The sequence below is a fragment of the Anomaloglossus baeobatrachus genome, assembly GCF_048569485.1.
Source record: "Anomaloglossus baeobatrachus isolate aAnoBae1 chromosome 5 unlocalized genomic scaffold, aAnoBae1.hap1 SUPER_5_unloc_23, whole genome shotgun sequence".
Classification (NCBI taxonomy): domain Eukaryota; kingdom Metazoa; phylum Chordata; class Amphibia; order Anura; family Aromobatidae; genus Anomaloglossus; species Anomaloglossus baeobatrachus.
The window spans coordinates 883,858-900,484 of NW_027441799.1; the positions used below are offsets into that span (position 1 = coordinate 883,858).

The window sequence follows — 16,627 nt, forward strand, 5'->3', positions numbered from 1 at the left end:
TGAGCAGGATGGATGGGGGTATATCATGAGCAGTATGGATGGGGGCATATCTTGAGCAGGATGGATGGGGGCATTTCATGAGCAGGATGGATGGGGGTATATCATGAGCAAGATGGATGGGGGCATATCATGAGCAGGATGGATGGGGGCATATCTTGAGCAGGATGGATGGGGGCATTTCATGAGCAGGATGGATGGGGGCATTTCATGAGCAGGATGGATGGGGGCATATCTTGAGCAGGATGGATGGGGGCATTTCATGAGCAGGATGGATGGGGGCATATCATGAGCAGGATGGATGGGGGCATATCATGAGCAGGATGGATGGGGGTATATCATGAGCAGGATGGATGGGGGCATATCATGAGCAGGATGGATGGGGGCATATCATGAGCAGGATGGATGGGGGCATTTCATGAGCAGGATGGATGGGGGCATATCATGAGCAGGATGGATGAGGGTATATCATGAGCAGGATGGATGGGGGGTATATTATTAGCAGGATGGGGGGTATATGAGCAGGATCATATACAAGGCAGGAGGATCCTTATCAGAATGGGGTACCTTAGTAGAGAATTTGGGGACATTACCCCCATAACAGTGTCAGCAGCAGATCCTCGCCCCATAACAGTGTGTCATGACCATATTTTTTGGTTAAAATTTTATTTTCTTATTTTCCTCCTCTAAAACCAGGGTGCGTCTTATGGTCAGGTGCGTCTTATAGTCCGAAAAATACGGTACTCTCTGGTATGTGGTTGCTTTTGATCACTATGTGTTGGTAGTATGTTATCTGGTCATAGTGTCGCGGTATTTCTCCCTTGTATGTGGTATTAGTCAGTCACTTTGCGGTCTGGTCACAGTGTGGTGGTATTTCTCCCTTGTATGTGGCTGTATTTGGTCACTGTTTGGTGGTAATATACGGTCTGGTCACAGTGTGGCGGAATTTCTCCCTTGTATGTGGAATTATTGGTTGTGTTGTGTATGGAGGTCACTTTTTCTCTCTATAAGGGGGAGATTATTTCCAATAGAAATTAAATACTTAAACATTTAACCCCCTCCCTGTCCTGTGACTATTACACTGCAGCACATATGTAGAGGTACTCCAGTGAAAGCAAGTAATCACCTTTACTAAGGCTACGTGCACACACTGAGTATTCAGTGCGTTTTTTACCCCAGTTTTTTAAGCCAAAACCAGGAGCGGTAAAATCAGAGGAAAAGTGTAATAGAAATACGGGCACCACTTCTGTATTTATTACCCACTGCTGTTTTTGGCTACAAATACTGATGTAAGATACTGACCAAACACTGAACGTGGCCTAAGGATAAGTGATAACTTATTCATCAGTGGGGTCTGATTGCTGGGACCTGCTCCGATCGTGCAACTTTTATCCCCCATTACACTGGAGCTCGTGTCCGACTCGACCCCTGATCCGTTCATTCCCTCAGTGGCTGCGAGCGCTGGGCTTGTTATTATCTGGCTGCTCCACAGAGGATGAATGGAGCTGCGGTCACACACCCCACCTGCTGCTGCAAAAAGTTCCCCAATCTTCCGATCGGTGCGGTTTCTACTGGTCTGGTTCCACCGATCAATAAGTTATCACCAACCGAACCTGTAGATCAGTGATAACTTATTTTGACCAAAGACCCCATGACTGCAAACTACTGTAATTGTACATCCCAGTTATGGTGCACAATATAGATGTGCAGGATCCGCCTGTGTATGTGCCGCCTCCACGCCTGTAGCAGCCTGGCTGCTCAGATCCGGACCCGCTACGTGGCTCGAGGGATCCTCCGGACCCAGGGGTCACGCGGACACGCCAAATAAAAGAGGGACGTAGTTGTACAGGCTTGGCCGTACTCGGTTCGTGACGCCACCCACGGTGTGTGGTGAAGTGGGACACCACTGCTGCTGTTGTGGGGCACCTGGGGGAGATGTAGTGGCAGCTGGATGTTAACCCCTCCGTGGGTAGGGATGGTTGCCCCGGGGCCCAGTTTCTCTGTGCAGGGTATGGCGATGACAGGGGGCTGCGCGCCCGAACGTATCAGGGGACAGTTTGTTACTCACAGTCACTGAAACACATGAGTATTTTAGTAAACCAAGGGTGCCGGTGGCCGGCTGCCGCGGCCGGTTATACTCTGGTCCCCCACCCGGGCTGGTGGTCGCCGTCTTTCGCCTCTGCACTGTGTTTCCGTAGATTTGGACTTCCCTGTCTGGAACACGGGAGTTCGCTCCCGGTTGGCTGTGTACCTGAGGAGCCGTGCCCGCTGATGCTGACCCGTGGGATTCTATGGCCCTTCCGGTGGCCCTTTCCCTTTTTGTGGGTGGTGGTCTGATTTTGGGACTTTGGCTGGGACAGTACCTGTAATCCTGCCCTCAATCGGTTAATTATTTATGCCATCAGTTCCGGTCCTGGCTTCAGGGTACGAGTACCCCCTCTGTGCACGGTTTCGGGGTCGGGTCTCTCTGGTGTCTACACCGGCGGGCTCCAACCCTTCTCCGGTCCACCTCGTATCTCCGGCTGCCGTCTTCACGTCTCCTGCGGACGGAGACCGTCTGCCACCTAGCCAATGTACCAGGGCTCCAACCCTGGCACCTGTCAACTTAAACTGCTCACTTGACTCCTCACTGACTGACACCTTCTGTGTCCCGGCTTAAAACTAACTGTTTTTCCCGCCCCGAGCTGTCTAGACCCCTAGGTGGGCGTTCCCTAACCGCCTGGTCCCGCCCACTGGTGTGTCTGTCTGGCCCTAAGGGGGGGTGACTAGGAGTTTAATTGACTTTGTTGTAACCCTGTGAGGGATGGTGTTATGCGGGGGCCTAATCTGTGACTCCTGGTTTTGCCAGGGCATCACATGTATACAGTCCGTGCTCCACTATAACAGGGATAACACTAATGGGTGTTTATATTTAGCTGTAGGGTGAGCCCCTAGAGTCAATTCCCCTGTTGGGCCCCAGACACCGCAATCCGACCTTGATGAGAGCGGTGGAGATGGCAGGATTAGGAGAGATAAGAGCTTTGGTTCCTTTTAGTTCTCGTTCACACTACTGTATTTTCAGTGTTGTCCATAAAATAACACAACGTCTCGCCCTCAGACCATTGTTATTGGATGTGGCAGTGCAGATGGGGATTTTCTTTCTCACTGACTGAATCTGCGTGTGAGAATAATCCCAGCATCCTCTAGTGCCTTCCGTAAATCGGATGAGACTCGTCCATTCAGGTCTGTGTCTGCACAAACCATCAGATTCCCACCAGCTCCACCATACAGAAGACATTGTGTTACGGATACATTGCAGTTCTGTAATGGAGGAAGCTGTAAATGGTCTTGTAAATTATTAGTAGCAGCTGTAAATACCGGATTGTATATGGATGACAAATAAAGGCTACTTTACACACTGTGATATCGGTCCCGATATCGCTAGTGTGGGTACCCGCCCCCATCTGTTGCGCGACACGAGCAAATCGCTGCCCGTGCCGCACAACATCGCCCAGAGCCGTCACACATACTTACCTGTCCGGCGACGTCGCTGTGACCGGCGAACCGCCTCCTTTCTAAGGGGGCGGTCCGTGCGGCGTCACAGCGACATCACTGAAGCGTCACTGAACCGCTGCCCAATAGCAGCGGAGGGGCGGAGATGAGCGGGACGTAACATCCCACCCACCTCCTTCCTTCCGCATAGCAGCCGGGAGGCAGGTAAGGGGAGCTTTCTCGTTCCTGCGGTGTCACACGCAGCGATGTGTGCTGCCGCAGGAACAACTTCGTTACTGCTGCAGTAACGATTTTTAAGAATGGACCCCCATGTCGCCGATTAGCGATTTTGCACGTTTTTGCAACGATGCAAAATCGCTTATCGGTGTCACATGCAACGGCATCGCTAATGCGGCCGGATGTGCGCCACGAATTCCGTGACCCCAACGACTCCGCATTAGCGATGTCGCAGCGTGTAAAGCCCCCTTTAGAAAAGACTTGTCCTAGTTTTCTGGATGAAGCTGTGATGATTCTTTATCCGGCCGTGTGATCCCGGCATTAGAGGCCGTTACATCCCGGGAAGAGAGGATTTATCTACAAAGTGTAAAATCTTTCCCTTCCCTGAATATTTCTGCCTCCGGTCACATCCCGTCTGCCGGTATAACGGGCTCCGCACCACAAAACTTACATCCAACTCATCAATTGTTTCGTTTTTTTTTTGTTTGTTTTTTTTCTATGCTGCTTTTTTTGTCTTCTCGTATCATTTTATGTTTTGGTTTTTTTCCAAATTCTTCAGAATGTTGCAAGTGGATCATGAATTTTGCGCACAATAGAAACGCTTTGTATTTTTTTCCTATGACCTTTGCTTGTGACTTTTTAGTCTAAAAAGTCTTGTCTTCCTAAATGGCGGCAAGTTTGCACCAAAATATTTCTGGCAAAATGTCATCATTTTTTAGGTTGAAGGTAAACATACCTTTCCTTGAAAAACTATTCACACCCGGTGAACTTTTCCATGTTTTTTTTACATTACAGCCACAAACAAGTGGATTTTATTGGGGTTTTATGTGATAACAACACAAAGTAGCAAATATTTGTTAAGTATAAAGGAAATTATACACCGATTTTTAAACATTTTAAGAAATATAACTCTGAACATTGTGATGTGCATTAGTATTCAGCCCCCTGAGGGAATACTTTGCAGGACAAACCTTTCACTGCAAGTACTGCTGCCAGTCTCTTGGGGGATGTGCAAAGCTGGTAAACACATCTACAGGTCACATTTTTGCCCCTGCTACTTTATAAAACAGCTCTATCTCAGGTAAATTGGATGAAGGCGTCTGTGAAGAAATTTTCAATTCTTATTCTTTTGCTTTTAAAAATATCCATTATTCTATAAAAGACCAAATTTGTAAAGTTTATGACTTATAGTTGTCCTGTGGACAGATTCTCCCCCTGAGCTCTGGATCTCTCCTGCTTTTCCTCTGACCATAGGCCTCTTGGCTGCTTCTCTATAATTAGTGCTCAGGACCAGACCAGGACTTGTCTTCTCCTTCATGTCATACATGTTAGCGTTATTTCAGCGGCCAGTGATCGGATATAAAGTCTCCAGTAATTATGTTACTATACAGGATTCTTTCTGATGTCACATCGTCATCTTCTCCCCATTCAGGTCCCTACAATATCGGATCCTCTCAGTGGAGATCTTCTATAGAAGAGAATTCTCCTGATTGCCCCGTGAAGGATGGATATGGACAGGGACAAGATGGCGGAGAGGATATTACACCTCACCCTAGAGATCCTCTTCCGGCTTACTGGAGAGGTGAGAGATTCTGATGACGTCACATTACATCATTCTTATCTATGGGAATAACAGATGGACAGAACTGGAGAGGTGAGGACTCTGGAAATGTCTGTAGTGAGATTTATTACTGTGTCTCTCCATAACCAGGATTACACAGTAGTGAAGAAGACCTCTAGTGAGCGCTGTCAGGCCCCTGTGTCTGAGGGATGGGGAAGACCCCTGAGCCCAATCACGGGGCCTCCACCTCACCCCCCGATACATGAGGACATCAATGCCCAGAAGATCCTAGAACTCACCTACAAGATGATGGAGCTGCTGACTGGAGAGGTGACACTGCTGGGAATGCTGGGACATTATACAGTAACGCTATGAAGGGATCGGGGGTGACGGTATCATTGTATGTGTCAGGTTCCTATAAGGTGTCAGGACGTCACCGTCTATTTCTCCATGGAGGAGTGGGAGTATTTAGAAGGACACAAAGATCTGTACAAGGACGTCATGATGGAGGCTCCCCAGCCCCTCACATCACCAGGTAATAGACAGGACTAAATACACACGGCCTATAATTATCTGTATGTAAGGAATGAATTCAGTCCCTGTATGTGTCTCCTCCAGTTCTATCCAGTAAGAGGACAACACCAGAGAGATGTCCCCATCCTCTTCTCCCACAGGACTGTAAACAAGAAGATCTCGATGTTCCTCAGGATGTGTCTCCTCCAGCTCTATCCAGTAAGAGATATCTACTCATGTACTTTTTGCACTAATTTTGTGTTTACATTTATAGACTTTCTGCTCTGGGTTTTTTCAGCTGTATTTTCTTTGCTTCTGCTTCTTCTGCTGTTTGTTTCTAGTGTCTTCTCTATGTTGTTATGAAGGCAACTCAAAGACCTGCAGATGGTTCATGAATACCCTGTTTCCCTGAAAATATGACCTAGTTACAGTCAGGGCCAGCGTCAAGAGGAGTCAAACTGTGCTATTTCTTAGAACCCCCAGTCTCTTAGGGACCCCATCAGTTGTAATCTAAGGTTGATTGCTTAAGGACCTTTGATGATGTTGCGGGCGGGGAATTGACCTTCAGCAGGAGGGGGGCGCTCGAGACGCTTGGATCCGGGCGGTTGATGTGGCTCTAGTGGCAGCCGGACCCGGTCGCAGCCGTCCGTCACCCGCAAATCAAAAGGGGGTAGTTATTATACAGGGGAGGTTTGTCAGTGACGCCACCCGTGGGTTGCAGTGATTGTTGGTGACACCGCCGCTGCCTTGGTATGGGGGTGCTCGGTGCTGATGGAGCGGGGCAGCAGGATATTATCCCCTCCACGGGTAGGGGAGGTGTTGTCCCGGGGCCCAGGTGTTGGTGGGATGGAGTAATGGGGCACAGTCTGCGGGGTTGGACCGGATGATACCAGTGTACTCACTGTTTGAATAAAGTCACATAGAGTCCAGATAGTAAACCAACTGACGATAACCGGTAGCCTCCGGAGGGGTGTGCTTGGGTCCTGCACACCGGTTGACAGAACAGGGGCCCTTCCTCCTGCACTTTTGGTTTGTGTCTTGTGTGTTGACTAGTCCGCATGAAACGGGGAAGTCCACTCCCGGTGTCTTTTCTGTGGGAGCTGTGGCCCGCGAGAACTGACCCATGGGATCTTAATAGGAACTTGCAGACGCCCTATCCCCCTTGTTGGGCTTCCGTCTCGCTCTATCTGGGCTGTCGGTGGGACAAGACTTGGAATCTTGTCCCCTGCTTGTTAATTAGAAAGGTGCTTGAAGCTGTCCTCGCTCCAGGGTCCAGGGACTCCGACTGTGCACAGCCTCCGGACCGGATTCCCGCTGTCGGCACCGGCGGGCTACAACCCTGCCCCGGTCCACTTAAGGTCTCCCTCGACCGGATCTCCATCGCCTGTGGCCCAACTCTGCCGTCTGCCACCTAACCTAGTCAGGTTAAGTAGTCCGGGGCTCCAACCCCTGAGCACCACTTCACAATCCTCTCACTTCAACTGTCAAGCACTGTTCTGTGTGTTTCCCTCCCCTGACACCTCAGAACCCCTAGGTGGGCGTCACCATCTGCCTGGCCCCACCCACTGGTGTCTCCCCATTGTCTTGGGGGGGTGACTAGGGTTTGATGGCTGGTGTTGGATACCTGTGTGTGGGGTTTTGTGTTGGAAGGCCAAGGAGGAGGGAGTCCTGCACCTGGAAGATGGATGCAGTCCTCTGTGACAACCTGATTTTGTCAGGGCGTCACAATGACTTCAAAGTCATGTGGCATGATGTAACCAAAGGTCTTTTAATTGCAGGAGTCTAAATGAACTGAACAGGACACAGGCTGGCATGCAGGACTGGCATTAGGGGAAAGGGAGAGTAAACTGGGCAATTTCAGAGGGCTCCCATTTTCCTAGTGGCCTTAGTGTTTATATGCCAATTATAGGACTGTTTAAGGACCTTATTGACATCACGTCATGTGACCAAATGTCTCAATTGCAGGAGTTTCAAGCAGAAGAGGAGACAGGCTGGTGTGTGTGTGTGTGTGTGTGTGTGTGTGTGTGTGTGTCAAATGTCAAAAGGGGCAGAGCTTGGCCAGAACAAGGGTGTGATGCCACCGGTTCTCTAATTCGTAAAATTTGCGGCGCTCCCTATGCCAGAAATCGTACTCCAGTCCCTAATGTCATTTTCAGTGTACATAGCCGGTCTTGATGAATTGGAGCCCAAATGTCTATCTGCACAGACAGCAAGACCCTGCTACATGCTTTCGTTACAAAGCCTAAGAATAGGCCATCAATGTTACAGTCCTGGACAGCCCCGTTAAATTTTCACCATTTGTCTTTATTTTATTTTCGTCTTGGAAAAAAAATCTCTTTAAAGGGAATGTATCGTCAGAAAAAAAAAAATTAAATACCTGAAAAAATGTAAAGTAATATTATTTTAATGTTTTGTTTAAATATTATTTTCTTTTTTTAATTGAGCAAAATGTAAAAAAAAATTAAAAAGTTTAATATTTTCCACTGTTTCCACTGTTAAACACTAGGGGGAGCAGCTTCTGAAATCCTACAGAAATCCCACTGTAGGAAAAAGCTCATGTTACAGCTTGTAGTAAAGTGGGCGGAGTCTGCTCTCCTGTGTGTGGTGGCACGCCTCCCCCTCCCAATCTGAGTGTTTACAAAGGATAACAGAGAATGACATGTAGGGACACAGTGCAGAGCCATTTTGTTGGTGACCAGAAATGTCTAAAGTGTCACCAAGGACAGCAGGAGTATCACACAGGACAGGATTAGATACACGGCTCTGCAGACAGTATCACATAGGAGAGGATTAGACACACAACTCAGCAGACAGTATCACCCAGGCTAGGATTAGATACACAGCTCAGCAGACAGTATCACCCAGGCTAGGATTAGATACACAGCTCAACAGACAGTATCACCCAGGCTAGGATTAGATACACAGCTCAGCAGACAGTATCACCCAGGATAGGATTAGATACACAGCTCAGCAGACGGTATCACACAGGCTAGGATTAGATACACAGCTCAGCAGACGGTATCACCCAGGCTAGGATTAGATACACAGCTCAGCAGACGGTATCACCCAGGCTAGGATTAGATACACAGCTCAGCAGACAGTATAACCCAGGCTAGGATTAGATACACAGCTCAGCAGACAGTATAACCCAGGCTAGGATTAGATACACAGCTCAGCAGACGGTATCACCCAGGCTAGGATTAGATACACAGCTCAGCAGACAGTATCACCCAGGATAGGATTAGATACACAACTCAGAAGACAGTATCACACAGGCTAGGATTAGATACATGGCTCAGCAGACAGTATCACACAGGCTAGGATTAGATACACAGCTCATCAGACAGCATCACCCAGGACAGGATTAGATACTGTCTGATGAGCTGTGTATCTAATCCTGTCCTGGGTGATACTGTCTGCTGAGCTGTGTATCTAATCCTGTCCTGGGTGATGCTGTCTGCTGAGCTGTGCATCTAATCCTGTCCTGGGTGATGCTGTGTACACGGCCGTGTATCTAATCCTGTCCTGGGTGATGCTGTCTGCTGAGCTGTGTATCACCCAAGAGAGGATTAGATACACGGCTCAGCAGATAGTATCAAACAGGAGAGGATAATACACAGCCGTGCAGACAGCATCAGCGGCGGTACTCGCATGCAGTGGGGCACGGGCACACACATACACAGCAGCGGCGAGCAGAGCGGTGGCTGGGGAGAGCGGAGGGATGGGGTGTCAGCGGAGACGGTAACAGCGAGGGGGAGGGGCGGCACTAGCCGGGGCTGAGGAGAGCGAAGGGATGGGGTGTCAGCGGAGACGGGAACGGCGAGGGGCGGCACTAGCGGTAGCAGTAGCGGGGGCTGGGGAGAGCGGAGGGAGGCGGTGTCATCGGTAACGGGGGCAGGGGAGGGGAGGCGGCCTGTACTCACACATCCCGGCGGTTGACAGGGGTGAAGTGGAGCAAACAGCATACGCTGTGAGCTCCACGATGATGGCGCTGAACTCCTCCCTCTGCTGTGATCTGGACAGCCCAGGGGGCGCGTCCAGGTCACAGCATACGCCCACTGTAACGTTAAACATAGGGTCGGATAGCGACCACTATTCTCTATGCACAGGGGCTGCCATAAAGGAGTGTGTAACTGTCGTTACACACACAGCAAATCCAACATGGCCCCCAGTGCATACAGTAAAATTAGAATAACAGAAAAAGTAAATAAGCTACGATTTTCGTTTTGTATTAGAAATACTTGATTTCAGAATCACTATTTTTAATACAAAAATAAAAAAACGCGATACTGTCCCTTTAAAAATTTTTTTGTTGTGGATCAATGTCACAGATTTTGCAGGTTATTCAACTGTCAAGGCGGTGTCAGGCATCAAACCACAGATTTAGGCAGGCTAGCAAGAGTTAACCTCTGCTGGGTTGCTAGTTAGTGTATTTGACCAAATGCTACGGGAAGCCAGTATCATTCTCTCCTCTCCTGTATAAGCTGGCTGGGCTATTCCATTAATTCCAGCTATAGGTTACCTATACTGGTCTGGTGAGGTGTTGTGATCCAGACTTATGGGTGGTTGTTGTGCATTATTACTGTGAACTGTTGTGGTGTTAACCCTTGTTGTCTTTTTGTTGCTGCCTATTTATTTCTGTGAGTTTGCTATTTGTCTCGTCTGTCTTAATCTGTGTTTCCTGTCTGTTTTAATCTGTGTTTCCATCATACTCCTGCCAATCACACGCCAGGGTGTATGCTATGGACAATTATACGCTTCTGTCGTTGCCGGAATCGTTGGGAGGAATGCTGTGTGACAGTGTCCACACGACCTCCTTGGTCAAACAATATATTGCTGAACGATGTTGCGTCGTTTGTGAGATGGGTACGTGTGACCGCTACAAAACGACCTATGAGCGATCTCGGCAAATCGTAGCAGCGATCTGGGCGTGTCACATCGCTAACGAGATCGCTAGCAATATCGTTGTGTGTAAAGCGGCCTTTAGATGTCGAAATTGGACAACAGATTCAGAATACATTTTTTCCCAATTTAATTTCTGATGTTTATGGTTTAAAAAAATAAATATACTTTCAAGATAATATTAAAAAAATAATAACATTGTGTTTTTTATTTTTAGCAGATGACTGTATTGGGAGTTCAGATGGAAATCTAATATCTTCAGAATTTATAACACATGATGAAAATATCACACGTGATACATATGACGAGCAAGTCCAACAGAATTGTAAGCAAAATAAAAGTTACAGAAGGGATGTGGAACATGAAACGGCTTCCACAGGAGAGAAGCCATTTTCATGTTCAGAGTGTGGGAAATGTTTTATTCAGAAATCAAGCTTTGTTAGACATCAGAAAATTCACACAGGAGAGAAGCCATTTTCATGTTCAGAGTGTGGGAAATGTTTTATTCAGAACACAGGTCTTGTTAGGCATCAAAGATCTCATACAGGGGAGAAGCCATTTTCATGCTTGGAATGTGGGAAATGTTTTATTCAGAAAACTGCTCTTGTTTTGCATCAAAGATCTCATACAGGGGACAAGCCGTTTTCATGCTTGGAATGTGGGAAATGTTTTATTCAGAAAACTGCTCTTGTTTTGCATCAAAGATCTCATACAGGGGACAAGCCATTTTCATGCTTGGAATGTGGGAAATGTTTTATTCAGAAAATAGCTCTTGTTAGGCATCAAAGATCTCATACAGGGGAGAAGCCATTTTCATGCTTGGAATGTGGGAAATGTTTTATTCAAAAAACTGCTCTTGTTTCGCATCAAAGATCTCATACAGGGGAGAAGCCATTTTCATGCTTGGAATGTGGGAAATGTTTTATTCGGAAATCACTACTTGTTAGGCATCAAAGATCTCACACAGGGGAGAAGCCATTTTCATGCTTGGAATGTGGGAAATGTTTTATTCGGAAATCACAACTTGTTTCGCATCAAAGATCTCACACAGGGGAGAGGCCATTTTCATGCTTGGAATGTGGGAAATGTTTTATTCAGGAAACAGCTCTTGTTAGCCATCAAAGATCTCATACAGGGGAGAAGCCATTTTCATGCTTGGAATGTGGGAAATGTTTTATTCGGAAATCAAATCTTGTTTTGCATCAAAGATCTCACACAGGGGAGAGGCCATTTTCATGCTTGGAATGTGGGAAATGTTTTATTCAGAAAACAGTTCTTGTTAGGCATCAAAGATCTCACACAGGGGATAAGCCATTTTCATGTTCAGAGTGTGAGAAATGTTTTATACAGAAATCAGATCTTGTTAGTCATCAAAGATATCATACAGGGGAAAAGCCATTTTCATGTTCAGAATGTGGGAATTGTTTTACTCGGAAATCAAATCTTGTTAGTCATCAAAGATATCATACAGAGGAGAAGCCATTTTTATGTTCAGAGTGTGGAAAATGTTATTTTACGAAATCAGAGCTCGTTAAACATCTGAAGAAGCTGCACAGGGAAGGAACCTTTTTCATGTTGTGAACATTTGAAATGTTTAATTGGTAAAACAATTCTTGTTGACCATGAGAAAACCCACACAGTAAAGGAGACATTCTTGCATTCAGAATTTGGTAAATGTTTTTATCATTAATCAGGTCCGGTTGTCAGATGAGTCACATGGGAGAAGGATTCATGTTATACCGTGAGTCAAAGGGTTTTATCCTAAAATCAATTGCTCAAGTAAGAATTGGTCAGGGAAAACACCATTTTCTTTTTAAACTTGCTGTATTATTATGACCATAAGACGCACCTATGTTTTAGAGGAGGAAGAAAAAAAAATTGAAACAAAATATGTAGTCATGACGCACTGTTGTGAGGGGGAACCTGCTGCTGACATGGTAAGGCTGCTTTCACACATCCGGTTTTAGCAGAGCCGGCCAATCCGGCTCTAAAACCTATGCAATGGATGCAGCGAAAAAAACGCATCCTTTGCATAAGTTTTTACATGCGGCCCGTCCGATTTTTGCCGGTTGCGGCTGGCTACTGAGCATGCGCAGTGCAAAAAAAACGGATGCGATTTTTGCCGCAGGACGCTTTATCTGGCGTCCATAGGCATGCATTGGAAATCGCGACGCATCGGCCGGATGCGGCGCGATGCGGTTTTTTTTGCTGGACAAAAAAACGTGCCAGGCAACGTTCCATCCAGCCACCGCATCGGCTAAATATGCCGCATCCGTCAAAAACTGGACGGAACGCAAGGCCATGCGGCACAATACGACGCTAATGTAAGTCTATGCGGAAAAAACGCAACCGGCGGCAAAAAAAAAACGGTTGCGTTTTTTCTGCAAAGCGCCGGATTGTGCCGCACAGGAAAAACCGGATATGTGAAAGCAGCCTTATAGGGGTAATATCCCCCCCCCGATTCTGTACTGATGTCCCCCATTTTGTCCCCTTCCAGTAATGTTTCTCTCTTCCTGGTGTATATGTCCCTCATCCGGGCATATATGTTCCCCATCTTTGTCCCATAATAGTATACATGATCCCCATCCTGGTATATATGGCTCCCATCTTGGTATGTTGGTGTTGGGGTGGTTTTCGTGACGCTACTCACGGGTTGTGGTGATGCTGGGCACCACTGCTGCGGTGAAGGTGGCGAGCTTCCGGGAGCGGTGTCGGGGCGCAGCTTTGGTGTTAACCCCTCCGTGGGTAGGGGCGGTGTGTCCCGGGGCCCGGTTGCGTGGAGATATGGTGCGGGGCACAGTGCTGTGGTGTGATGCGGTGTTGCGGTACTCATGATTTAGTCACTTAGGGTCTCTGGTAAACCAAACAAGATGTAGAACGGGCGGCCCACAGCCGGCTGCAGCACTGGACGGTGTGACAGGGTCCCCTTTCTCCTGCACCTAACGTAAGTGGACCACGGTGCCTAAGCATGGGTAGTCCTCTCCCCGGCGAATATGTCGTGGGAGCTCCTTTGCCCGCAGGCGCTGGCCCTTGGATTTATGGCCTCTGGCGGTGGCTGCTATCCAGTCGGGTTGGGCTGTTGCCTTCAATCGGGTCTTTGGTTGGGAAAGGACCATATGGTGGCCTACGGCCTAGTCAGGGTCTGAGTACTCTTCCTGGTGCTCCGGTAGACTGCTGGCTCCCGTGTTCGGGTCCGGCGGGCTCCAATTCGGTTCCGGTCCCTACGGTTCCACCAGTCGTGTTCCCGGTCTCCTGCAGGCGGCCCCTGCCGTCTGCCTGCCTGACTGTGTGAGGGTCCTAGGCTCCGACCCAGGCCCCTTGCAGCGCTGTGTGTCACACTCTGCTCTCCACTCAACTGTGCCAACTGTACTCCTCACTGTCCACAACTGTACTCTACCCCTTACTGTCCAACTCTGAACTTCACACTGCACTACTCAAACTACTGTCCATGACTGGACTGAGCTGCTTCCCTGCCTCAGGCCAGCAGACTTCTCGGTGGGCGTGTCTTTCCGCCTGACTCCGCCCACCCGGTGTGCCTGTCTAACTCTGAGGGAGTCAATCAGGTCTTGATTGACAGATGTTAACTTCCTAGTGTGGGGGGGGGTGTGTGTGTGGTGTCTACTAACCTGTGACCCCTGGTTGTCCAGGGCGTCCCATATATGTTTCTCATCACACTGCAGACATAAAAAAACAACTGATTATACTCACCATCCCTCTGCTCCCCCAGTGTGCGGTGTTGTCTTTGATGCTGGCAAGTGACTTCAGTGTATAAGCGGCACATCGCATGACGTCACTGCCATGCACCTACAGGTACACGCGGACGTCGGCTGCCGGAATATTCACTGGTCCCCACACCTAGGATTATGGGCGTGTGGAGCAGTGAATATTCATTCTCTAATAAAAAAACACGTGATCACCGAGCTGCAGCAGTTAGCTGGTGACCGGGTGATCATGTGTGCCTGCTATTAATGAATGAATATTCACTACTCCCCATGCTCATAATCCCGCTCATCTCTCGATGCTGGCTTCAGTGCGTTGAGGTAGACTGGATTATTAGTGAGGGGAGCAGTGAATATTCACTTTTGTTATTAGCGGGTACACTGTTAGCCCTGGTTTCTGCCTCCTGTGACCCACTCCTCCACCGCCGCCCCTCCAGTCACCGTCACATCAGGACTATGACGCACCCCCCCTTTCCCTAAGACCCCCACCCTTTTCTACACAATTTATTTGGGGGGGAGGGTGTATCTTAAAGTCCGAAAAATATGGTAATTGGTTAACAAATAGTAAGAGTAAAAAATTACAATACAATCAAAATCGTATAACCTAAAAGTGCACAAATCATTGTGAATCTGTCTGACCGTTTCAGGCACCACCCTCTTTCACTAAACTTCTTTTACATTTCAGAGAAAAAATGTCAAAACTCACTAAATGTTTGAACAGTTAAGGTGTGTGATGCACAAAATGTGTGACTTTTACACAATAGTTCTTGCGCAGTAAGATAGATGAATTTCCCCTTAAATAGTGCTTATCACAAATCTGTGGCTGCCTTTATTATTTACTAAAGCAGTGGAGAGCCGCAGATTAGTGAATTTTCTAAATATAATCCAGTACCAAAACTTTTGGAAGTGTCCCTAATGTCCTCCCAAAGAAACTTCCAGGTTGTGAGATCCCACAACCCTCAGCGATAACTGATCGTGTAAGAGTGAGCTCTACGACCCCAGCTCTGCGGCATCCTTCTTAAGCAGTTCAGTAAAATCTTAACGGGAAGGTGTCGTCCAAAAAAAAAAAAAATAATAATAACTTTACATTTTTAAGTATTAATGTTTTGCTCAAATATTATTTGTTTTTAATTGAGCAAAATAAAAAAATAAAAAGTTTGATATTTTCCACTCTTAAACACTAGAGGAAGCAGCTGCTGAAATCTGAAACTGTAGAAATAGCCTGGATTACAGCTGCAGTAAAGTGGGCGGAGTCTGCTCTCCTGTGTGTGATGTCACCTCCCCTCCCAATCTGAGGGTTTCCAAAGGATAACACAGAATGAAGTTTAGATCACAGTGCGGAGCCATTTTGTTGGTGACCAGAAATGTCTAAAGTGTCACCAAGGACAGCAGGAGTATCACACAGGATAGGATTAGATACACAGCTCATCAGACAGTATTACACAGGAGAGGATTAGATACACAGCTCAGCAGACAGTATCACACAGGAGCGGATTAGATACTCAGCTCAGGAGGCAGTATCACACAGGAGAGGATTAGATACACAGCTCAGCAGACAGTTCCAAACAGGACAGGATTAGATACACGTCTCACTGAACACGTATCACACAGGATAGGATTACACAGGAGAGGATTAGATACACAGCTCAGCAGACAGTATAACACAGGAATGGATTAGATACTCAGCTCAGGAGGCAGTATCACACAGGATAGGATTAGATACTCAGCTCAGGAGGCTGTATCACACAGGAGAGGATTAGATACACACCTCAGCAGACATTATTACACAAGGGAGGATTAAATACACAGCTCATCAGACAGTTCCACACAGGACAGGATTAGATACACGGCTCACCGAACACGTATCACACAGGATAGGATTAGATACACAGCTCAGCAGACAGTTCCACGCAGGACAGGATTAGATACACAGCACAGCAGACAGTATTACACAGGAGAGGATTAGATACTCAGCTCAGGAGGCAGTATCACACAGGAGAGGATTAGATACACACCTCAGCAGACAGTATCACACAGGATAAGATTAGATACACAGCACAGCAGACAGTTCCACACAGGACAGGATTAGATACACGTCTCACCGAACACGTATCACACAGGATAGGATTAGATACACAACTCAGCAGACAGTATTATACGGGAGAGGATTAGATACTCAGCTCAGGAGGCAGTATCACACAGGAGAGGATTAGATTCACAGTTTAGC

The 16,627-nt window shown here is 47.4% G+C and overlaps 1 protein-coding gene across 1 annotated transcript in view; it reads left to right on the forward strand.

The window, feature by feature from the left end:
• Positions 1 to 15,109, forward strand: part of LOC142259057 (uncharacterized) — a 75,225-nt gene extending 60,116 nt beyond the window's left edge. The window contains 2 exon segments of the mRNA XM_075331584.1: positions 11,064 to 12,043; positions 15,086 to 15,109. Coding sequence (XP_075187699.1) covers positions 11,064 to 12,043; positions 15,086 to 15,109 — 1,004 coding nt within the window.
• Positions 15,110 to 16,627: the final 1,518 nt, after the last annotated feature.